Genomic DNA, 25,875 nt, shown 5'->3' with positions numbered 1-25,875 from the left:
CAGAGGAGACAGTCAGCCACGTGAGCGTGGTACTGGGCACGAGAGGCCAGACAGGCCTGGGAGCTCTGGTGATGGTCCGGTGACATAGGCAGAAGACGATGCTGGTTGGTCACAACGATCCTTAGTCTTGTGTTCTACCTTAGATTTCTTTGGTGGTTATGCTGCCGGATCATCGTGTGACTTCTTGCTCGGCCTAGTACTTCTTGCTCGGGAAGGCAACACTGCATTTAGAGGCGGTCCCTCTCGGAGATCCGCCTTTATGCCTATGACTGTGCTGCTTCTGAGCATGATGGGCTTTTTCTCCTGGTGGGAGAAGCGCTTACCGACAGTGAAGCTAGGCGCTTTGGTGGGTCTGTCAGTCCCACACTCAAGTGGGCACACAGGTGCATCGCTTCCTCCATGAGGTGCTTATGAAGTCCAAGTTCTCAAGCCTTATATGTTCGTGGTGAGAAGGAGCAACAGATGGAGCAACGGATGACAACGTGGGCTTCACCGAGGCAGTAAAGACAATGTTGGTGCTTGTTGCTCACTGAGAAGCATGGGCACGAAGCACAGTTCTTAAAACTGGCTTGTTGGAGCATAATCCCCCATGGCGGGTAGTTCACCCCGCATGGGGTAGAACAAGAAGCTAATTATACTATGACTACTATCAACTTAATAATAAAGAACTATATACAACATTAGGAACAGTTTTTAAGCTACGCACTTCAAAAGAACGAGGAAAAAGGTATTCCGACTCTGCCATGCAGTGGTATGAGGGAACAGGAGGAGCATTGAGCTGCAGTCTCATAAGACCATGGATGGACCACATGGCCAATGCACATGTGGGTTGATGGATACTACTTCAAACAGTTGTGGCGCATGGCACTCATGCGCACCCATGTATGGAATCCATATAGGGACCAGTACTTGAAGAAGGTGTTTCCGGCAGATGCTGCCAGCCTGTTACAACTCTTATTACAAAGCTTGCCATATTAGTGAATTTTTAGAGTCTTTTTAAGATCGGGTAATGAATGCAGTAATTGGGTTTTTTATCTCTGTCCAGTACATGTTTTATGAACAGGAATTTATATTTAAAAAAAAGGGGGGGGGGGGGAATCTACTTAATTGTATTTTTATTTTCTGTCAAAGCATACAGTAATTTCCTACGTTAGCTCTGAGGTATACACTATCTTCTGAGCTAACCCTCAGGTAACCTGTTTATCATGATATCAGGCTTAATATTTGCTTTACTCCAGTTGTGTGCAGGAAATGTAGCCTTAGTCAAGTAATGCAAATTTTAGTTGAAAGATGTGAGGAGTCATTGCTGATATTTTGTTAGTTCTCAAGCAGTAGAGGAGTACAATTGTTGAGATGGAAAATATAAACAAATGGTATGACTTTTTGTTCATGTAAAATATGACTACTATATGTCAAAATTATTACATGGTGTCATGTTGTAAGAAAATGAATGTATGTAATCCTTTCTTTCACAATCAGCCATTGTTATCTATTGATGAAACCTGACAGCATGTCAGGAAAAACTTGTCAGTACAAGAATTATTTTACTGCTTCTGGTAAGGAACATTATATCAAAAAAGGAAAAGGGAAGAAAAACATTGATTTATTTCTTGTAATATTTGCTTTGACTGATAGTTAAAACTGGGGGACTTGGTATCCCTAAGGCCTGAGTCAACAAACTATTTCTAGGCTTGTGCATGTGGCTGTGTAAAACTGAATTCTGTACAGAATCAAATGTTAACTGATTGCCATCAGTTTTGCTGGAAGTGGAGCTTTTTCAAGAGTTGGTCTGTTAAAATTAATAGAAATTCCAAGAGCCAGCAAAGATGATCTCTAAGGGAAAAATGGTGTATATTTTTTAGGTTTACCCTGGTGACAACTAGTTGGACAAGAAACTTCAGCCTTCCCAATACTTGAATGTGCTTTTAAATAGCATTGAATTTATTTTGTATGTAACTGCTCATCATAGTTCTCAACAACAAAATATTTTGTCATTTTAGAGGAGATTATGGGGACAGTTAGAATTAATTTATAATTTACCATATATACTGAACTTGGTAGTTGTCTTAGTCTTCCACATTCCAGTTATTTGGCAATTACACAAAGTAACTGAGCAAAGAATTCTTTGTAAACTACATCCTAATATATATGGGGGAAAGTTTTAGAAGGCAACAAGGGTGTAAAGAAATATGTAATTAGATCAAATTTTGTCACTTAAAATTTTAGTGAATACCCATGTAGGGGAAAAGAAACTTTGAGTTTCAGTTTCTGGATTTTTTTTATTAATTCTTCTGTTGTAATTTCTTCAGCCTCCTAGTTTCTGTATACTTGGCATACTTTGAACAGCGAGTCAATCTTTTTACCTTTCTGCTGCCCAGTAGAATTCCATACAATGTTTTAATATGCTAGAATAACCTAATTCTGTTCAGATATATCAGGTTCAGTGGAGCCTCTCTGAGCCAACAGTATTACATGTGAAATTGCTGTAAAAATTATTATAGGGGACAAGAGAATTGTTGGTGCCTCTTTTGATGGAACAACATACTTAATTTACGGTCTTCCTCTTTTTAGGCCTAGTACAGCTACAAATCTCTTATTTGCTAATCTTTTATATTGATAGATCATTAAATGTTGGTCTTAAATAATAGTGAATTTTTTGCTTTAGGAAACCCCTTCAGAAGTCTTGTTGCTCCGCTGATGACTGGCAGTGGACATGTGTGCTGCTAAAAGTGCTAAAGGTTGGAAAGGAAAATAAAGTAGCTACAGGAGTGTGAATAAAGGGGAGAAACTACAACAAGTAGGAACTCAAAACTAGACTGGACAAAGCACATTAAAGTATAGTGTAGAGAACAATTCTGTGTTGTCTTTTCTTTCTTTCATTCTGATCTGTAGTGTTACAATACTATTTCTAGTACAGTACTGTAGAAAGTTTCAGGTCCCGTTTCAAAGAGTTCATAAATTAATAGAGTTTAAGGCCAGAAGGGACCATTTTTTATTACCTAGTCCAGTGGTTCCCAACCTGTGGCCCGGGGGCCAAAAGTGGCGCACTGCTCCCCTCCTGCTGGCTGCAGAAGGGAGGTGTTGCCTAAGGACTCAGGGAGAGTGTGTTGCTGGGGGGCTACAAGACTGGTGCAAGTTCTTTGCTGCACCCAAGGGGACAGGAGATCAGCACTCCACTCCCCTGGCTCCAGCAGGGAGCATGGCAAAGCGCTCTGCCTGAGTCCCTAGACGCTGCAGTCCCAGCTGGAGCCAGAGGGAGGGGAGCACTGATCTCATGTCCCCCTGGCTGCAGAAGGGAGCCACTGCCTAGGGACCCAGGTGGAGTGCACGGGGCTACAGGACATGTGCAGTTTCCCTGCTGTAGCCAGGGGTATGGGAGATCAGCAAGGAGGCTGCCTCCTTGCTGAACTCCTTCCATCTGGCTTCAGGGGGCAGGAGGGTGGCCTTAGCAAGCCGCCCACCCTGATTTAGCTGCCAGGCCATATGCTTCAGTCTGTGCGCGTGTGACATACTGTGAGTAATTTGTAGGTGTAAAATAGTGAATGTAAAAAATAAGCACAGTAGCATCAAAGTGTTTACTTTAAATATGTAGTGATTTGTGGTCCTTAATGGTATATACATCAATACATTTTTTATGAGTTGATAGACTTGTGGCCCTTCAGGGTTGTAAAAATTATATTTGTGGCCCCTGAGTCAAAAAGGTTGGGAACCATGTCTAATCTTCTGCATAACACAAGTCATAGAAGAACATCAGATCTTCATTTAAAAATCTCCAGTGATGGATAATCCACCACAACTCTTTGGTAAATTGTTCCAGTGGGTAATTACTCTTAGTGTTAAAATTTTGCATCTAATTTCTACCTGAATTTGTCTAGTTTCAGCTTCCAGCCATTGAATCTTGTTATATTTTGTCTGCTAGATTGAAGAGCCCTTTTATCAAATTTCTGTTACCTATATAGACTGTAATCAAGGCACTTAATCTATTCATCTTAACAAAAGAAAAAGTTGAGCTCAAGTATCTTCCGTTGTTGGAAGACAGGATACTGGGCTAGATGGGCCATTGGGTCTAACCCAGTATGACCATTCTTATGCTCATATGAGCTCTTTAAATCTATCTCTATAAGACGTATTTTCCAATTCTTAAATCATTATTATGGCTGTTTTCTGAATCCTCTCCAGTTTATCTATGTCCTTGAAGTGTGGCCACTAGAACCGTACACAGTATTGTAGTAGCCGTTGCATTAGGGCCAAACACAGAGGTATTATAACCTCTTTATTTCTACTCAGTAATCCCCTGTTCATGTGTCCAAGGTGTATAAGAGCATTGGCCACTGTCAGAACACAGGGTTTTGGATAGACCACTGGTCTGACCCAGTATGGCCATTCTTATGTTCTTCTGTACATTAGCCTTTCTAGCCACTGCATTGCACTGGGAGCTCAATTTCAGCTGATTCCACTATGACCCCCAAGTCTCTGTTAGTCCTAGTCTACACTAGAAAATTAGGTTAGTTTAACTGCATCGGTCAGAGGTGTGAAAAAGCCACACCCCTGAGTGTTGATGTTAAATTGACCTAAGTCCCTGTGTAGACAGCGTTAGGTCGATGGAACAATTCTTCCATTGACCTAGCTACCACCAGTTGGAGAGGTGGATTACCTACGCCAAGGGAGAATTCCTCTTGTCAGCATAGGTAGTGTCTACACTGGCGCAGCTGTGCTGCCATAGCATTTTAAGTGTAGACAAGTCCTTAGTCACTGCTTTCCATAATAAAATTCCCCATCCTGCAAGTATGGCCTGTTGTATTCTGTGCATTTGGCCATATTAAAATGTAACTAAAGTAAAGGTATTCAGTGTTGTGTTTAATTGCAGATTTTCTCCATATTATTCCGGAAATGTTATTGTTTGCTATTTTATTTGGGTATCAGTTCATATCTTTAAAGAGTTGTACTGCATGTCATTGTAGATCTCCCTTTCAATACATTTTGAATAACTGGATTTACGTTAGCCTTTTTTATATGGATTAAACTAATACTAGTATCTGGTTTAGATTCAATAAACTGAGTCTCTGTGGGCTGACATATCTATTGTACAGTCCTGCACAACAGGTTGTTTGACATAATCTAGCAGTTTAAAAAAATCTTTTTCCAATGCAAATAAAATTTTAGGGATCAGAGAAGCAGACTAATACTGGAAAGCTCCACTGCTTAAAGGCAGCCTGTGGAATTTTCTCAGAATCCTCATTGAGGGGGGAATCTTTTTCCCTTGTGATGCAATTCTTCCGCTCTAGTTAACTGTCAGAGCTCTTGACCGTTTGGTTTAATAGGTTCAGCTGTGAATCAAAGTGTGAGAGGTATAATAGTACCAAGTAAGAAAATTTGATGTAATCTTCTTGCTCTTCTCTAGTTGCCTGTTGGTATCTCATCTCTAAAATACTAATGAATAGAGAGGGTTTCCAGACCAATGGCATTTTCAGTGGAGGGTAACTTGTGATGGAGAATGTCTCTTTCTTATATTAAAAAAAAAAAAAAAAAAGGGAAAGAAAGAAAGAAACAACAAACCACATGGAAGGGAGAGAGCAAATTTTAGCTTGGGACAGATGTAGTAGCAACTCTGTCAGAACAGGCTGGGCCTTTTTATGCAGATTAGTTTTATCAGCTAAATATGTTTCAGTCTCCTTGTTAAAAGTAGTGCTCCCTGGAGACAGAAGAAACATGCCAGTTAGAATTCAGTATATGAGAGAGTCCTGTTTCTTTTATATATTGGCAACCTTTCAAAAATATTTCAGGGAGCTGATGTGGAAGCCTTCCTCCCTTTCTTGAAAGCTTTTGTATGCCTTCAGATTTCATGTGACATAAAGGGGAATAGGAGGTGAGAGAAACAGTGGAGAAATTTCTTACAGTGCTTGTGTATAATTAAAGAGCAGGCCTCCTGGGAAATAGGAATAAAGAAACCCTAGGGCCTGCCATGTATTACATAAATTACTGATGGACCAAAAATGGGCTTGACAGTTGCCAGAAGGTTGGAGCTGTAATAGACTACCTACTGGCAGGAGAATCAAATGCACTCTTCTCTCAACTCTCCCAACATGAGATTTGTCTGAGGATTCACTCTTCCTCCCTGTAGAAAAATAGAATCTGTTCTCGCAGCAAGGAGTTCCAAGGTAAGGAAGGTGAGGCTCATGCCCTGAAGACAAAGCAAACCTGCAGTGAATTGTCCCTTATGAAGTAGAAAATAGTCCAAGTGCTGTGTTTAAGGGATGGAGAAGGAAAAAAATTACAAGCTATAAAAGCTTGACCCAATCCTGATGTGGGACTATTATTTGAAGAGATGGAATATGTGGTTCAGATTTTGCTTCAAGAATTTCAGGAAATCTTGTGCTTTAGAAATGCATGAAATTGTGTAAGAGTAACATCTAAAAGATGTGTGGTTTAAATAAAAGTGCCAGAGATATTTAATCTTACAGAATCTTCTGTGTTAAAAATCCATGTCATCAGTTTTAAAATAGTGGAATCAGTATAGAAAACCTCATACTGTTGTTTTAATATTTTAAGATTTTATGGTCACATTCATACAGTACAAATCCTATAAACTATCAGTTTGATAGACCCAAGTGGCTGTTAACAATTTTTGAATAAATGGTTTTACATCTTATTACAATAAATCTGTAGGAGATTACATATCAAGTTACATGATGCAGAAATCTGCAAACTTGCAGTATCCCTTCATTGCTTCATAAAATGGGAACATGTCAACTGAAGTTAAAAGAATCCAGAACACAATTAAAAAAAAAAAAAAAACTGGTGTATTTTCCAATAGATGTACACAGTAAAAGTACATGTACTTAATCACATGTCCCTGGTCAGAATTTCAAAACTCTACTGAGCAAACCAGTAGCAGTCATTGATTTCTGCTGGTAGAATGTTTATAATTGAGTCTCTGTAATCCTGAGAGTTTGCTTCTGGTTATATTTGGACAACAAAAGACTAGCTGCTGTTCCTTTCTGGTTCAGCATGAAGATGTTGTTATAAGATAGCAACTTATTACCACAGTACTGCAACACCCTTCAGTTTAATAAAATCAAAATATAATGAAAGTATGGATTTTCTGAATATTATAAAAAGGTTGATAAAGTAAGAATTGGGACTTTATTTTACTGGACAAATTTTATTCCATCCAGTGAGTACTTCTAGTCAAAATATTTGAGCCTAAATGTGCAGAGCATTTTTAACACGTTTCTTGTTGCAGGTTCATGGATTATAGTACTGTTGCTTTGGTGAGAACAATATAATTTAGCTAATAAAAGCTCACGTTTTCTGGAGATTAAAAGAGACTTTTCATAGATAGTTAAATGTTCATGTTCGTTATACTGCAGTCCTGAATTCACACTTTATTTCAGCCATTCAGACTTGAGGTTTGGCATCCAAATCCCAGTCATCAGACAACAGGCCCTCTTGGTCTGCTTAAAACCATGAAAGACAAATCCTTGCACAATGTTATAAATTATGTTTGTTGTCATGTATCCCTTATAGAAGTCAGGTCTGAAATGGTGTGATCTGGGGGGAGGAGGGAGGAAAGGATTCTGGTCTTGTTAAATATTTATCAAATAATCAGCTATGCCAACAGTTTAGCTGTTCTTTGTGCCCAAAACCTCTTCAAGTGACCCAGCATGTCTTTATGAGAATTTGCTTATATTTATTAATATAAGAATTGGACAATTACATGTGGATTTGAAACTGCAAAATCCTTTTTTTCTTTTTCTTCTTCTTCCAGGTGCTCAATACTTGCCTGCAGTGCTTATGTTGCTCTGGCGTTGGGTGATAACCTTATGGCTTTGAATCATGCAGATAAACTTCTTCAGCAACCAAAGTTGTCGGGATCTCTTAAGTAAGTCTGGCTTGACCATTCTTTTGCCCCTGGTATCTGAAAGAATCTGAGTTGGAGCACCAACATTTTTTAATTTGTTGCCAATTCTGCCTTTAAGTCTAAGAATGCAAATATTAGATCTGATCCTATTCCCTTTAAAGTCTGTGGCAAAATACTCATTGACAAGCAGGAATGGGGCCCAAATTTTTGTATATGAATTCCGTATAATTGGACTAGTCAGATTCTGTATCTACTTTTGGTGCTTCATGTTAATCTTGGAGAGGCAGTTTGGTTCAGTGACTAGAACCCCAGACTGGATGTTATTAGGCTTGGGTTCTATTCCTGGTTCTGCCACAAACTGATTTTGTGAGACATAGCTCCTGTGTCTGTCTGCAAAATGAGGATAACTTACTATTTCTGTGAAGTTTATTGAGCGCTATAGATGACAATTGCTATGGAAGTGCTAGTTACTTATGCATTTAGTGTTAGACTGTTGTGAATGGGCAGTAACTGCTTTCCACAAAGATGGCTGCTTTCTGGGTAGTCAGTATGCAAATTAGCTTCAAAGTGGCTTTTAACTTCCAACATATTAGAAAGATGCTTTGAAAGAAATCCAAATACATTTACAGAATAGATTACACATGTATAATGTTTCTGTTGAATTTGGTCATATTGCTTCTCACACAATTCTGAAGGCTTTTTGTTTTTAAAAAACAAATGAGCTTGAACCCTATCCTTCACTCCCTGGCTGTAAGTGGTATTTCAGGGTGGATGTCACAAATCTGTTGCCATACATACATATGATGGAATGAGTTAATCCATTCATGCTTGTAGTTCTTTGCTGGCAATATACATACTAAAACCACCCATGTCAAGAAATTAACTGGTCTTCATTTTTTTGTGTGTGACATGCCTAATGTTACTTCATTGTAGCTTTTGTGCAATATGACTACTTTTGGAAGACAGCCACAGCAAACTGCTTTGTAATGGGTATTCTGCTGTTTTAGTGCCCCAAATGGAGAAATAATGGACCAGAGAGTAATGTTTGGGAGCAAAAAAGACATTTATTTTCTTTTCCCTGCAAAATTAGCTGTTCTGTATGTTAATTACTTCAGTTTTCTTCATTACTGAATGGGGTAAATTACACGGAGAGTGCTGAGAGTCTGTTGTTGTGGTGACTCTGTCTATTTATATTATGTGCTTCAGATTAAATGCTTCAATTTATGGACAGTTGTTTATATTATAATTACTTTGCCTTTTAACACAAGATTGTCAATAAATTTCTTGTGCCTGCTGTTCATTAACTCAAAACAAAGCAACTTTGCTGTAATTTGAAATGGATTCTATATTGTTATACATCTTACACAGATGTATATAAAATTTTACTCAACTTTTGTTTCAGATTTAATATTTGCTTGTTAGTTTGCATATTGCAAGCTTAATATGCATGATATGCAAGCTTAATCATTAGAAAATCATTTAATTTTAAAAATTGCTAATTACCTGTGCTAAGCTAAAAATGGAAAACATCATAAACATCTTTGTGTTAATTGTATTGCAGTAGCTACTAGGTGCTCCAGTTGGGAACGGGAGTCCCATTATGCTAGGTGCTATATAGACACACAGGACAGTGCAAGAATTTACAACCTATACTCCCTCTTTGGGGTATAAATTATTCTTGCAATTTTATTTGTTTTTAGTAACAGACTAGTAGCAGGCTGATGGCTTTTCTTTTTGGTGTAAAATCACTTAGCCTTTTTCTCTATTCCTATTTGACAGATAGAGAAACTAATACCAACCTCCCACAAATGTTGTGAGAATTAGATAGATTTGTATAGCACTCTGAAGGTGTAAAGTGCTACATAAAGGCTATTTATTATTATTAAATGGCAACTGGATACTTCGGAGAATAGCCCTGATCCTTAAAGCCTGCGCGGATACACAAATGTGGATCCACATCTGCCGCAATCATCTCACCATGGACTGCCATCTGCAGTGTGGTGATCTGCACCTGCAGGCATCTGCAGCTCTGGGGCCCCCAAACCTCTCCAGGCAGCTGCCCAACAGCCAATCAGCGTGTAGGGGACCCCCATGGAACAGCTGATTGATTGGCAGAGGCCCCCTTCCTCTCCAAGCTGTTCCACAGGAGTCCCCGGGCTGCTGATCAAGGCTGCTGATCAGCTGTTCCGTGGGCACTTCCCTGCTGGCTAGCAAGCAGAACAGCTGATTGGTGGGCTTGTAGAGGAGCCCCCTGAATGGCTCTGGGGAGGGGCCTCCCCTGCCAGACATTGATCAGCTGTTTCACGGGGCTCCCCTGTTGGCTGCCCCCGCGGACCAGCTGATCGGTGGGCCGGCAGGGGGAACTGCAGCGGACCAGCTGATTGATTGGCAGCCTACAGGGGACCCATCCCTCCCCCAAAGAGCTCTTGGGGGCTGTTCTGCGGGGGCTCCCCTGCTGGCCACAGAACAGGTGATTGACAGATGTCAGGGGAGCCCCCTCCGAACAACTTGTTGATTGGCAGCCAGCAGGGGATCCCTCCCCAAGAGCTGTTCAGTGGGGCTTCCTTGCTGGCCACTGATCAGCTGTTCCACCCAGGCTCACCCACCAGCAGGGGAGCCCCCACAGAACAGCTGATTGGAGGCTAGCCCCAGTTCCCTGATCTCAAAGGTGGGGAAGCAGCCTCAAAGGCTAGAAGTTGCAGAGAGCTGCTTCCCCACCTTTGAGATCCGCATCCGCTCCACTATCCGTCAAAAAACGATCTGTGGATATCCATATCTATGTCCGCAGATGCGGATACCCACGGATTTGCAGGGCTCTACTGATCTACTGCAACCTTTTGTCCACGAGTGACTTCATTGGAACTACTCACATGCACAAGTGTTTGCAATATTTGAGTAAAATTGCAAAATGTCAAATGATTGTCACTTATAAAGTATCGCCATAATACTTAAATTTCGATGTGAATAGTTTCAATGCAGCAAAACTGTTGTTCAGGTAAAGAAATATATCCAGTTTCTCTTCTGTAACAGTAATGTGGTGATAAGACTTGTTATCCGAGTGGAATTTGTACCTGAATGTTTCTTGTTGTAGGTTTCTTGGCCATTTGTATGCAGCAGAGGCTCTCATCTCTCTAGACAGAATCTCTGATGCCATTACTCACTTGAACCCTGAGAACGTCACTGATGTTTCCCTGGGGATCTCTTCAAATGAGCAGGATCAAGGTTAATGAGTCTGCACTTGATTAGAACCGGTCGTGCTCTCAGCTGCCTTCCTTCTGTAACTTGCAACATGTATAAATTTATGGCATTTTTTGTGATGGGCATGATCTGTTCTTTAGTCCTTAGTTTTTGGTTTACCTCATGTGTGTTTGTAATTACTTCAGCGTAATATATTGCTCATCAGTTTGTCTAAACATCATTTTTGACAGTTTGTTTATTTAATATGCAAGTACCATTAATTTTTGGGCTTCGTGCCTAATACACTCCACCGTTTTTCACCCTCTGTGCCAGTTTTCAGAATTTAAATGAAGTTTACATACACTATAGGAATATGAGAGGGGAGATAGTTAAAATCTGTATCTTAAATCTTGCAACACTTTTGTAGGGTGGAATGGGGAATGTAATAAAAACAGCTACTTTTAGATCCCATCTACATAGTTCAATCTTTAGTAGTAGTACTGATTTTCATAGCATATTTGCAGTTTAAACTTTATTGCCCATCATTATCTAAAAACATCTTTTAAACTTTCAGTATAAACAAAACCCTTAAATGAAGATTGAAAAGTTTCTAGGTCTAAAATTTCTAACAAGCTGATAAATTTTCTGGTTTACCAAAGTTGGTCTATGAAGGGAAAGTCAAGCTAGAATCTGCTGTCCTAAAATGATAAGGTTTTCTTTTAAAAAGTCTTAAGAGAGTTCATAGAACATTCTGGCTTTTTCTTGTCTCTACAGGGTCAGACAAAGGAGAAAATGAGGTCATGGAATCTTGTAAGTAATAGCTTCAGAATCCAGCAGTAATGCAGGCCTTTGTCTTGCCACTGTGTGGAATGAAATCAAATGTGTGAAATAATTTTAATTTTTTTCTTTCAGCTGGCAAGCAAACACCCCAATGTTATCCCAGTTCAGTCACTTCTGCACGAACAATGATGTTGTTTAACCTTGGCAGTGCTTACTGCTTGCGAAGTGAATATGACAAGGCTCGCAAGTGCCTCCACCAGGTGAAGAAACAAACCCCAAGACAGCTTTATGTACAGTTCCCTCAGCACCCCTTATATAGGAGCCATCTTTGTCATTGTACTGGACATATTTATGGTCACACTTTAAAATTAAACCTCAAAAAAAAAAATTTTTTTTTAAATCATAGCCTTTCCTCCTCCATCATCTTTCCCCTTTATCCTTCCTAGGATTCTCAAACATACCTTTAGAAACCTATCTTAAAACTTGCTATATGTCTTCAACTAGAAGAGAAGCCTGAAAAATATTTGCAATAATATTTTAATCACACATCTTTATGTATTCATCTGATTTCAAAGCTGTTTGTCTGTTTGGGTGTATTTCTCAACTGTATTATCTAAATGCATATTGATACAATGGGCTAGAACCATTTCAGAGAAGCTGTTCTGGAAATAGGAGCTGTTCTGGATTAACTTCTCTTCTAATGAAGTTGTTCTCAATTATGTCAACCCTCATGCCAACATCCTTTTTAGCTTCATTGTTTTAAAAAACACTGGGGTGGCTAGAGAAGAGAAGCCAAAAGCATCTAACTCTATAAAGTAGTCAATTAAGACTGTAATTTCAGCTTTTTTATCTACATTTGCCTTGAACTGTTGGTGGGTGGGCTTAAAATTAATCTGGCACTTAATTGTTCCCAAAACCACAGATATTTATTGCCCTTAAAAGCAGAACTTTTGTGGCATTCTGGAATTCCAAACACTGAACTACTAAAACTTGGTTTTAATTCACTTTGACTGTAAAGCAGCTCAATTGCCGTGGTGGGAAGTTGGGATGCTTTATAGCTATTTTCTGTTACATCAAAATCCCCTAAACCCAAACATCGCGTTTCTGTTGCTTCAATGCAAGAATTTCACTTGTGGAGTATTTACAAAAAATGGGCAAATACTTGTGCTGAAAGGGTAGGAGGTTTCCTGGGGCTGAGGGAGTTAATTGTCCTTGGAGTTCAGTTTCCTCCAGTTTTTCTAGCTTTTACTCCCTCTTCCTTTTTTCTCACAAGTCCCTTGGTGTAGCAGCTCTCCCCTCTGTAAAACTGAAAGAGGTTCTCTGCAGAGAACAGCTTAGGCTGTCATAATTTTACCACTCTCCACACCAAAACACTACTCTGAAGTTGAAGCTATTCAAAGCTGTTCACTTCCTTCCTTCCAATAGAGCAGATCCAGATCACTGGGTGCTACATATAACTACCCCATGAAAGACAGGACATGTAGAATGACTTCACTGTGCATATTTAAATGAATGGATAGACAGACAATTTTCTGTGTTCAACACTGAATGAATCCGATTAGAAAAACAATGGATTTTATTTCTTGGAGAGAAAAATAGGACAAATCAAATGACAAAATAGCACTTACCCAAGTTGCAGTTTAGTCTTTTTAACTGGACCTCTTGGACCAGAGCTTTTTATATATGGGAGGGGAGATTGTTAAACCAAATGCACTTGTATAAGTTCAATTAATATAACCTGTGTGTGCTCCCTTTTTAGTGAAGTAATAGCTGTATTTTGGGCTGAACAAACTGTAAGGCTAAGGGATTTATAGGCAGCAAATAAATTTGGAGGCCTTGGTCTACTAACTGATGAATAGTGAATTAGCAGGAAGCATCTTCATTGTTGTACTGGAAATATGTAATGTTCACACTTAAAAATGAAATTCAGAGTAACTTCTGGAAGGGAGACTTTTTTTTTTTTTTTTTTTTTTTTTTTTAAATCATAGCCTTTCCTCTCCCCTCATCGTTCCTTTTTATCCTTTTTTTTCTTCCTTTCCTCATAACTCAGCAAGGCTTTTGTATGAATATCTACAATATGGTTTACACGTTTCAAAACTGAATAGGAGAAGGGCTGGGTTTTTTCCAGTGTAAACAATATAAACACATACAACAATGATGCTTGCTGACCTGGAGAAGGAAGGAAGTTGAGGGCGAAGGATAAGAAGGCGGGAAATAAGTCAAATAGTTAATAACATATTCCCTTTCAGAGGCTTGACAGCCCTTGGAGTTTTTCTTTGAATGTTAATCTTGAAATTTTTTCTGTTTTGGCTGAAAGGGTATAGGAGCCAGTCAGATCAGAGAGATTAGAATGACTGATCAGAGAGCTGCATATTTACCACACAATTTTGGGAAATAATTGTACTGTGATCATGAAATTCTGGTATGCTGACTCAGTCTGTCAGTCGATCACAGTATGGGGAGTCAAATACTATACAGTTATTGAGAAATAAACATCTATACAAATCATATTGGCAACCAATCTGAGCACCGGGAACTAAATAACTGTACAGTATTCCTGCACTCTGATTGGCTGGGACAATGACATTTCACTGTATTTCTAAATTGCTGCATGTTGAGAATAGAGACCGCTCCCTAGCTGGCGTACACCTGAATAGGTTCATTAGCTTCGTAACTGAGGATCTGGTCCTGTGAGATTTTTGTCGAATTGCTCACCTGGGAAATCACCCCTCCAAGAAAAAACAAACAGAGTAGATTGGCTCAGAAATTTCTCATATTTGTTATGTATGTATGTAAAAATCAGATTGTCTCTGAGTAGAGGTATGAAATAGTCTTATAAGGCAAATCATCTGTCAACCTCTGCATACATGGAGCTGATGACAGATATTTATATGTAAAAAAATATTACCTTAGTTTATTGCCCTGTTTTAAAACTATCCTGTCAACTGGTATTTTCCTCCTTGTTGAATTACCTGTTAACTTTTTTCTCTTTTATTTTGGGATAAGGCTTCTTCACTGATCCATCCCAAAGAGATTCCACCAGAGGCTATTCTACTGGCTGTATATCTCGAACTACAGAATGGTAAATAATTTTAGCAACTTTTCGAAACAATTTTAACTCCTTTTATGTTGATTGGAGCTCCCTGTGCTCCTCCTGCTGTTTGCATTTAATTATTATTTTAAGCCTTACTGCAAACTTTACCAAGGAATCTCCCAACTTTTGAAGCGAAAGCAGTAGAATAAAGTATTTAATAATATCAGAAATATACTGTCTATTTAGATTTTGAGTTCAAATATGTGGTGCAGGTTGTGTGCAATTAATTGTTCCCCATATTTCTAGTCAAAAGTTTTTGTCCTTGCTTCGTGTGTGTGTGTGTGTGTGTGTGTGTGTGTGTGTGTGTGTGTGTACACATTTTTACATGATGTCATTACTTGCTCTCTAAGTTTTTATGTTTCCTGCGTAACTGATAAATACATATTTTGGCACAAGGACTAGTAGTCTAAATTACACAGCTGGCTGGCAGTGCCTGCTGTAGTTAAGACTTAAAAACAATGTCTAGTGTAAATCTGTTCTTACACACTCCTAACTTCCCAAAGCATTCATCTTCTGGGCTGACATTTTCCATGCATTGTGTCTGTTCAAAAGCAATTTGTCTTGGAAAGTTTGAGCAAAATCCTATCAGTTAGTGAGTTATGGAGATTGAATGGTGAGAAAGTTTATGCATTTTTTTGCACCTTTGTGTAAAGAAGTCCTAAAAAATTGGTGAGGTCTTTTTAAGTGACACCAACTTGAAACCTGTTAAGCTTCCAAAAATGAGTTTAGTACCCATGAGTTGTCCTCAGTTTAGTAGTCTCCTTCAGTTGCTTGTCCATATGCATATTTGTCTCACGCACTTGAGTTCAGAGTATTTAGGCAGCAGCATCTAAGCCTCTCAGGTGTGCCCTGAAGGTCCTCGTGCTCCATATCAAGGCCATGTAAAGGCAGAGCACACCACACTCCTCCATTCCTTTTCATCACCTCTGGTTTCAGCTGGAGCTCGCTGCCTGTGCAATTGCCAGCAACTTGCTACTGCATAGTTTTGACAGTTTTTAATAGTTTAACAGTATATTATGGTTAGATAAATTTTAGCTTCGTGTGACTTAGTCAAGTTCCAGGATGATCTCATCTAAGTCTCCTGGGTTTAAGTATTGCCTCACATGCAAAGGGGCCATCCTTATAACTGATGATCATGCAAAATGCCTTTATTGTCCCCAGGAAATGTACAATTTGTAAGTCCTTTACCACCTGTACAAAAGAGGACAGGGAGGCATGCCTACAAATTTTTCTTATGAACAAATCCATGAGAGCAGCCTCAAATCCTGGGTCTTCTGACCCCTCTGTACTTTGGAACTGAAGAGCCTACTAGCTCCTTCAACACAAAGACTGCCCAAAGCCTTGGGTAAGCTCCGGAGAGCTTCGAGCCTGAGAGGAAGTTCTTGTGAATGTAAGACCTCTCCATGGCACTGATTGTCATCAGAAACTTCCTGACCCGTTTGCTTACCATTAAAGCTCAAGTCCATACTGGACCAGATGATGCAACATCAAGCTTCTCACATGATCAAGAGAAGATGGCACTGGGTAAACCATCTTCTGGCTCCTTCCATGACCATGGGACAGCCAAAGACAACACACTGCTGCCACCCCCTCGGCACTGCTAAGGCTGCCCTCATCTTCATTACTGCTGATGTAAGGAGGACACCACACCAGCACTTGAGGCCCCCAAAGGTTCACGGCACTGACAGACCTTTTGATATAGTCTGATCCAGAGTCTCTCTCACTATCTGCACCACAGCCTTCAACAACACTGCAGATCATGGTGGCACTAAGTGGGGAATTACCAGCCCCACCTATGCCAAGGGACACCCATTCCCTCTCCCCAACAGATATTGAATATGACCTCCCCATCTCATTGGAGGCTGATTATTTGGAACGGGATGTTTACTCTCCAAGATGGTTACCATCACACTGGTCCAGTAGGCGTTCTTGTCCCTCCTCCAGCATCAGATACTGGGATGTGCCTGCCTAAAGGGAAGGTCCCTGATAGGCCCCACATGCTGGCCACCAGGCCCATATGCGTTAATGGCAATGTGGCCCTATTGTAGCCCATGCTTAGTGCAAAGGAAGACCAAACTACAAGGATCTTCATCTTTCTGGTCCATAACCCTCCAGCTCTGATGCTGGTGCACTGGACTCTGATCCAATTCCTTCTCAACCTCCTTTGACCATACTCCATCTTGCAAAACCACAACCAGCAATCTGAGAACCTCCCACAGCTGAAGGAATTTGCAGCATCAGTAACCCTGTCCTCTTCAACTCCAGATGAGGTAATAATCCCCCCAAGTACCCCCCAGTTAGATAACTTTAAGGGGTTTCAGGAACTAGGGGTAACAGAAGCTATCCATATACCCATAGAGGAAGTGCTAGAGAAAACACACAGGGCCTTAGACATTTTTCATTCCCCTAATTCAGGCAAAATAGCCCTTCCACTGAATGAGGCAATCATGGACTTGGCCAAACTAGTTTGGCAAATCACAGCCTCCGTAATGCTCACTTCCAGGAAAGGATAAGAAATACCAAGTGCTGCCAAAAGGGGCAGCATGTTTTTATGCCTACCCAGTCCACTCCGCCCTATTGGTGACTGCAGTTAATGAAAACAAGACAAATCAGATTCACACTGAGATCATGACCATAAAGACATGATTTATATGGAAGAAGGAAAAAAAGAAAAACAACCCTTCTGCCAGGCTGTAGTTTAGTGTGATGAACTATCGAGTCCTCCTAGCATGATATGACTTTAGAATACATGAGAAGATTATAGCCTTTGCAGAATTCCACCAGAATTGAGGGAAGAACTCAGGTTTTCGAGGGTCAGACAGTAGCAAAGAGGAGCCTCCAAGCTATACCGGAAGCAACTAACACTACTTAACAGTCCATGGCTGTAGCCCGGTCATGAGATGTTCAGGTTGCCAGGATTGTGATTTCCTTGTGAGGTCTGAACTGCTGGGGAAGATCTCCTGTTTGAAAGGACAGAACTCTTCAGCTCTAAGGCTGACAAGGCCCCTCACTTGTTAAGACTCGAGAGTCACTCTACAGTTTCTTGGGCGTTTGTGCCGGCACCTAAAAGAAAGCACGAGACAACCATAAACACCTCAAAAGTCAGCCCCATCTCCCTTTTGACACCAGCAACTGTGTGAACCCCCCCCACACACACACACACACTGCAGCGATTCCAGTGTAAGAGGCAACCAGCAACCATCTTTAATACTGCACAGACATACATGTTCCGTGAATATCAATTTTGATGGAACTTTCCCAGGATTCAAACCCACTCCTGCATTTCCAGAGACTCAACCTTCTGGAGATAGTTTATGCCGTTTCCAGAATTCCTGGATAGCTATCATCTCACACCAGTGACATAACATCAGAATATTTTCTCCATTTTGAGACGTCACCTACTCCCCCACCCCATTCCTTTTCAAGGACCCTTCTCATTAGGTCCTCTTACAACAAAATCCTTTTGTTACTTGTCACAATTGAGAGAAGGTTCCGTCTCAGTATCAAGGGAGATGCTTCTGCAGCGGGTATTTTCACAACTCCTCCGCCGCCCCCTCCCCCCCCCCCCCCCCCCCAAAAAAAAAGGTAGGATGGTGACCAAGCCTGGATCTGTGATAACTCAACGCATCTGTAAAGAAGTTGAAATCTTTGGCATCAGTAATTCCCACTCTGTAATCAAGGGAGTGGTTAGCATCCTTTGATCATCAAGACACATACTTCCACGCAGGTACTTCCTATATGATGGTTTTATGACTAAGATTTGTGGTAGGCCAAGAACTTTATCAATATCGAGTGCTTCCCTTTTGATCTCTCAATTGCCCAAAAGTATTTACCAAAGCACTCACAGTAGTAGCAGCATACCTCAGGAAGAGAGGCTTCACGGTATATCCATACCTGGATAACTAGTTGTGCAGGGACAGTCTCTTCACCATGTCTCAGGCTCCATCTGCCCTTACACTAAAGCTCTTTCACAGCTTCGCTTCAAAAGTCACTCTGCAGAAATCCAGCCAGATTCCTGTCCAGAAGACTGAATTCATAGGAACAGTCTTAAATTCCACCAAGTCTGTGTTTTATATCCCTCAGGATGGATTCAACAACCTACTGGTCCTCCTCTGCCAATTGGAACAAAATGCAAATACATAGCAAGGACCTGTCTCATGGCTTCTAGGACATGTATCCTCTGTCACCTTTGTGACGCCATATGCTTGACTCACTTCCACTGCTTGTAGAGAGGGTTGAAGCTGATAAACATATCCAACAATCATAATTAGTCCTGCATCTTCGTGTTCCCTCTAGTTCTGTCATCCCCGACACACTGGAAAAATCCAGCAAGCATCTCCACAAGATTTGTTTTCCATTCCTCCCCTTCATCTCATACCATGCTGAAGATGCTTCACTACGGGAATGAGGGGGCTCATAAAATTGCTCCGAGTGCAAAGCGTCTGGATGGTACAGGAAGCAAGGATGCACATCAACCTCAGTTGTATGCAAAACATTCAGGATTTTTCTGAAAAATATTGGAGAACAATCAGTACAGATAATGACTGACAATACAGCTACCATGTTCTACATCAAAAAACAAGGCAGAGTGAGATCCCTTCTACTCAGCAAGAGGTTGTCAGATTGTGCATCTGGTACATTATACATTAGTTTGTCCTGTCAGCAGTATGCTTGCCAGGCATTCAAAATACATTGGCAGGCAAACTGAGCAGGCACTTCTTCCAGAATCACCAGTGGGAGATCAAGAACTGTCCTCTAGGACATCTCATACTGGGGTCACATTCAGATAGACTTGTTTGCCATATGGGGTAACCGGAAGTGTTGAACATTTTGTTGTAAGGGAGGCATCAGCGAGGGCTCGCTGGCAAATACGTTAAGGTATGCCTGCCCTCTGATATCAAGACTGCTCTGTAAGGTTCAATAAGAAGATTCAGCCAAGCTGATCATGATAGCCCTGGCACAGCCATGCCAATTTTGGTTCACAGACCTGCTATACTTATCAGCTTCCCAACCCAAGACCTTACCTCCATTCCCAGACCTCATACTGCAGAACAAGGGAGAGATCCTACATCCTGGCCTGAAATTCCTCCACCTCATAATGTGGTACCTGGGTGGATGTCATCAGTAAATATTCCTGTTGTTCTCCAGTCAGGAATATCCTTATGAACACCAGGAAGGAGTCTACAAGAAAAACCTACCTCCCAAAATGGACACGGTGCTGGTGCTGTAGGAGGCTGATCTGTAGAATCAAGCACAATAATTTGTCATTGAGTTCAGTCAAGCTTCCTCTGGTGACAATTTCAGCTCATCACTCACCACTGGAAGAACACACAGTATTTTCTCCCCTGCCTGTGATTAAATGTTTAAAGGGGCTGTTGAAGTATTCCCACCTCATTCCATGGTAGTTCAACTTAGTAGTTTCATCCTTCACAAACGTACCATTTGAACAATTTGCTATCTGTTCCTTTTTATACCTCTCAGTGAAGATGGCAATTCTGATGGGTCTCACCTACCGTCTTGCTGATGTGATGGCAAAGTACTGATGACTGACCCTGCCTACACAATCCAATAAGATATCTCAAGGATACATCCCAAGTTCCTGCCAAAAGCATTTACTGAGTTCTACTTGCCAATACTCTTTTCCAAGCCTCATGCATCAAGACCAGAAATAACACTACATACTTTAGATGGCAGGAAGGTATTAACCTTCTACCTGCAAAGGACAAAACCATTAATATATTCTCCAAGACTGTTTGTCTCTTTTTTGCAAAAAGAATAAAGGATCAGCCATATCAACATCGAGACTATCAAACTAGGTCTCCAACTACATCAAGACCTGCTCTGAAGTAGCCATAGTAGAACCACTTGGTTCCTTGGGTTCATTCAGCTAGAGCTCAAGCATCATCAGTAGCTTCACTGAACAATATACCCTTTTCTTTGGACATCTGTAAGCAGCCACTTAGGGCTTTGTGCACGCTTTCACAAAGCGCTACGCCTTAGTAGAAGCCTCCAAATCGGATGCTGCAGGTGGAAGAGTACTGCTGCAAGCTCTCAAAGACTTTGAACTACCACTTCTAAAGACCACTGCTTGGGAGTTGCCAGTAGAGAAATATACATATGGACAATTACACAAAGGAGATTGAGACGTTACTTAACATACAGTAACTGGGGTTCCTACAGATGTTATCCGTATGCACATTCCACAACCCACCCTCCATCCCTCAACTTTGGTATCCTTATCCTTGGGATTCTGCAGTTAAGAGGAAACAGGGGGGAACCAGTGCGCTCTGCCCATATATGCCTTTTCTGTGTAGCACAAGGACTTCCAGGGTGCTGCTTATGTCCACCAGTAGTGCAATGTGTATGTGGACAACACATCTCAAAGGATTCCACTTACTGTAAGGTGAATAACATTTTCATTTCCCTGTTTCTGGGTGAAGGACCCACACAAACAGGAAGGAAGGCCCTGAATCGGAGCTGCTTTTCATGGGCACACCCAAGCCACCCACATGAAGCCCTGCTGAAGTCATCAGGACTTTGGATACAAGGGACCCCCTGAGCAGAACAATCCGCAGGACTGGGGCATTAGTAACTGAACAGTGTGCTGTTGGTGCTCAATTTTTCACCTCTCTGATCTTTTAATATGTTATGTTCTATTTTTATTTGTAACACACATGCTTGTAACAGACAGGAGAGTGACTTAAGCTGATAGTTTTCCTTTAAGATTTTTCCATTTATATTTTCAAAATAATTTGAAGTCTCATGTTCTCTGGTTTTCTTGGATGACTAAGATGTTGAATGGCAGATTTCTTATCTTTATCACTGAATTCCTAACAAAGACATCTTTTGAGGGAAAAACAGGTGTCACCAACAAAATTTTAAATAGTCTGAATAAAAATCAAGTCCTTTCAATTAATCAGATTTTGCTTGCCTGGTTTCTTTGACTGCACAGCTAACTACATTGACAGCTCTAGACAAGACGTGAAGTTATTTTCTTTTTTAAAGCAAACTTTGGGAAACCCTTCCTTCTGTATTGACTAATTTACTTAATTTACAGAGCAGAAGAGCACAATCCCATTTTGTTTTCCTTTTCAGGTCTCCTTCTCAAAGTTGCATAGATGTTCAGTCTGACTAGAGTTCTTTATACAAACATCACTTCAGAAATTCTCATTACTCGCCTCCCCTCTCTTTTTCATGTTATCCCCCTGAGAGAGAATAAAAAACTGATCTTTCAAAATTCGTTAAACATAAAACACTTTGTTCATATTGTTTTTTAAAAAGACCATTTTTCAGTGAAAACTTCTGTCTGAAGAATTTGGACCAGTTCTGAGCATGACTGAATTAAGTTGGAATCTTAGCTTTAACATTTTCTGTGTGTATCCTTGATGTCTCACTTGTTTGCATTTAATATGTCTGTGAGGATGATTGAGAGATCAGTGATGGCAAAGGAGTGTAATTATTGGTCTAAGAACCCTTGTGTTTTCAGACGTACTAGGGTTGTACAAAAAGCCCAAGTTGGATGTAGAGGCGTGGTGGCTGCATAAAGTGTGAAGTAGTCGTCCAACTCTAAAGTCTAAAAATCAACTGTCTGTCCTGAAGGCATAATGGTATAATAATGTTAATAGCTAGGAACAGCTAGAATTGATTAATATTGCTGCTTCACCTCTACCTTTTGTTTGATGTGTGTTTGTAGTAGGTGACATCCACTTACCAGTGTTGATTATTATGAAATATCATATGCCAGCTGCAGCATAAGGATTACCAGAGTTGCATGAACAGTACCTAGTGCTGGCAGGGGAGTGTCTAGATGACTTTTCAAGATTTTTCTGGCCCAGTCTTTGTGCCTCAAGCGTTTATCATATGTAGATGTGGATTTTAACTAGAAACTGTTTTGTAGGTAACACTCAACTGGCACTGCAGATCATCAAAAGAAACCAGCTTCTCCCTTCAGTGAAAACACACACTGATATGCGAAAGAAGCCAATATTTCAGCCAGTCCACCCTATCCAGCCCATTCAGATGCCAGCTTTCACCACTGTCCAAAGGAAGTAAAGTATTGCTGTAACCTGACAGGCCCTGTGGAGGAGGGCTTGGGAGTTTGTATATTTTTTTTTAAACGGTCTCTCAGCCACCTGAATACCAGGCATATTGGAATGTGCTGGTTTGTGTACATTTTTAATTAAAAAAAAAAAAAAAAAAAATAAAAAAATCTTGTCTGAAGATCTTTGTAAAATATTTATTGGGAAGCATTGTTCCATTTTTATTACTAACAGGCCTGATAGCTTGAATATATGCTGTTAGTCATTTTAGTTCTTTAACTCACACTGCTTGTGGTGGTGATTAGTTTTGATTAAAATACTGCTATTGTGGCAGCCAGTCTGCAAATCTGCATTTCTCATCAACACTCACTTCTCTTAATTTTCAATATAGACATAAAAGAGGCAGCTGAACTGCCTGATTTTGTTAAAGGAGAGCCTCTGTACAAGCTCTTTGCTTTGTGTACTTCTCGGGGAACAGGGAGAAACTTCCATTGTCAAATCTATACAAAAAGTAACAGGCACCTGCCAAACTTTTTAATAATCCTGAGGCCAGAAGGGACCATTGTGATCATCTTATCTGGCCTGTGCTGACCACGATGTCATAGAAACAATAGTATTGTAGTTACTGTCTCTGAGAATTTTTCTTTGCTGTTCTTGCTATGTCAATTTGAGATATTTACAGGATTCTCTAGCTTGGACACTCCCTGAAAACAGCTACTGTCTGAAAGTCTCAGCTGTCTCCACTCTTAAAATCCTTGTATAGCTGGGCCTATGGTTTTATTTCCTTAAAACAATTCCCTGTATAGATTGTCATGTATGATAACTTTATTAAAAATGAATTTAGTAGATAAGCCTTATTATCTGTCTTGTAAGATATAGTGTGGATTGATGATGGCCAAACTCCCTGCTACAGTGCCAGTTGGCACCTCAGTGCATCAGATTTGTGGACTACAGAAGCCTCAGTTTTGTTTGCTGTGGCCCCCCCAGTAAATACAGCCCTTCACTATTAAACTAAATGGGGGGGGGTCATTGAGATGAATGGAAGGTGGGCAGAAACTAAACATCTTTTCACTTGTGACAAACTAGAAGAGGAGCATGGGTGTTCACTGCATTGCTACATTTACACAATGCTTCATATTTCTAAAGCCTGCTTGTGCACAGTGGTGTATCTCCCATGTCATGGCAGCCTGACCCCATTCTACTCTCAGGGTTAAATTACCAGTTTCAAGATTGTGTTAGCTTGGGCTTGAGTCAATTGATTAAATATTCAAAAGACAAACAGGTAATTTGAATATTTTAAATAATACAGATATCTTAATAGCTATTAATACATTTATGTAGATAAGCATCAGACTCAATCAGCTGCTTTACATAGCCAGGCTGAGGTTTCTGCCTGCTCTAAGTCCCTTACCTCCACGCAGAAGGACTGTCATAAGTTTTACAGGAAGGATTGACAAATGCTGACAATGAGACTAGAAAATAAATGTCAGACTAAGTACAAGTGAATAAGTAGTACTATAATGGGTAAACTGTACGCTTCAATGTCTTAAGGAGAGGTAGGCCTTATCTACACAAGCACTTATACTGGCAAAACTTTTGTTACTCAGGGATGTGAAAAACACATGTCCGTAAGCAGCATAAGTTTTGCTGCCATAAGTGCTTGTGGAACAGCACTACGTTGGCGGGAGAGCTACCGCTGCTCGTTTAGGTGGTCTGATTATATGATGGTGGGACCTCTCTCACCCGTTCACATAATGCAGCTAAATAAGTGCTCATACAACTGTGCCACTGCAAGTTTTTAAGTGTAGACTACTAGTCCATACATAGTCTTTCCTCCTCCACATATTTATGGCCTTGAGTGGTTGGTAGGTACTCACTGAAAATTGTAGGCATCTGAATTTCCTTCATATCATAGCATACGCTCCCTGGATTCCTACAACTAAGAGGTGTGGGTGGTGTGTCTACTTTTCCAAGACTCTTAACTGTTTTTACTATGTAGCAGCATGCATGCTCACAGATAGGAAGCAGGCACTCTAGTAACCATTACAGAAGGTCTCTTGCTGGTTTTGGTGCCTCTGAATTACAGATAAGTAGCACTAACCCATCTCTGCCCTCCCTCCCTTTCATTTAAGAGACAGTAAAAGAGGCTGTAGAATTTGAATTTAAACCTCAATGGCCAGCTCTCCTTTTGGGTATAAAACTACCAGTACACCTGTAAGAGCAGCTTTAGTGCTAAATCAAAATCCCTAAAGAGCCACAGTGGCTGCAGAAAGCACTTCAGCTAACTTTTTTGGAAGGTCAGTGGGGTAGGGTCTGAACTCAGTAGACTGCCAGTTTCACTTTTCAGGTGGGTGGCTGAGTTACTGTTCCTTTAGGGGATCAGGCAGGTACTGCTGGTACAAATACTCACGTTTGCTTGTAAAAATACAAATAGTGAAACCTGCAACTTTGCAATTTTACTTTTTGCAAACATCAGTCCTAGTAAAATAATTGCTGGACATAGTTACAAGTGTCATGTGGGCGCTCAAAAGAACTGCTCTAAAAATAACTTGTCAAAGTTGTGTGGCACTTACTCAGCTGTGTCAAGCTGCAATCAAGGCTGCAAGCCCCCAGTGGGCAACCACAGCCAAACTTAGCAGGTGCTCAGCTGGGCAAGCATAGTCAACTCTAATGCCCCAGCTAGCTTTTAGGTTTGTGTCCAAGCACAGCTACAATGTACTAGTCCACATCCTTAGAAATCATTGCAATGGGAGCAGGAGATAGTTGATCAAGACAGTAGCTTGCATGGGGGGTCACTTAGGCCAAGAATTTACCATAATTCAAAAGGAATTGGATGTGTGTGTACCATCCAAATCTGGCTATTTGCAATACTAACACTTCGGAAGGGTTAAAATAATCCTTAAGTCTCACTGTGATGGGAGGGA

At 40.6% G+C, this 25,875-nt stretch overlaps 1 protein-coding gene across 2 annotated transcripts in view; it reads left to right on the top strand.

Annotated features, from left to right (window-relative positions):
* The window catches only part of CNOT10 (CCR4-NOT transcription complex subunit 10), a 71,532-nt gene extending 48,152 nt beyond the window's left edge, over window positions 1-23,380 (top strand). For both annotated transcript variants that reach the window (XM_067561837.1, XM_067561836.1), the window contains exons 14-19: window positions 7,769-7,882; window positions 10,953-11,083; window positions 11,813-11,848; window positions 11,951-12,078; window positions 14,825-14,900; window positions 22,810-23,380. In XM_067561837.1, coding sequence (XP_067417938.1) covers window positions 7,769-7,882; window positions 10,953-11,083; window positions 11,813-11,848; window positions 11,951-12,078; window positions 14,825-14,900; window positions 22,810-22,964 — 640 coding nt within the window. In that variant the 3' untranslated portion in view covers window positions 22,965-23,380. The remainder of the gene's footprint in view (window positions 1-7,768; window positions 7,883-10,952; window positions 11,084-11,812; window positions 11,849-11,950; window positions 12,079-14,824; window positions 14,901-22,809) is intronic.
* Window positions 23,381-25,875: the final 2,495 nt, after the last annotated feature.

The sequence above is a fragment of the Emydura macquarii genome, unplaced genomic scaffold (genome assembly GCF_026122565.2).
Source record: "Emydura macquarii macquarii isolate MOO-44397 ecotype Brisbane River unplaced genomic scaffold, CSIRO-AGI_Emac_v2 contig_2422, whole genome shotgun sequence".
Taxonomy (NCBI): domain Eukaryota; kingdom Metazoa; phylum Chordata; order Testudines; family Chelidae; genus Emydura; species Emydura macquarii.
Note: the sequence above shows the minus strand (reverse complement) of the source record. Positions and strands in the feature narration are given on the sequence as shown.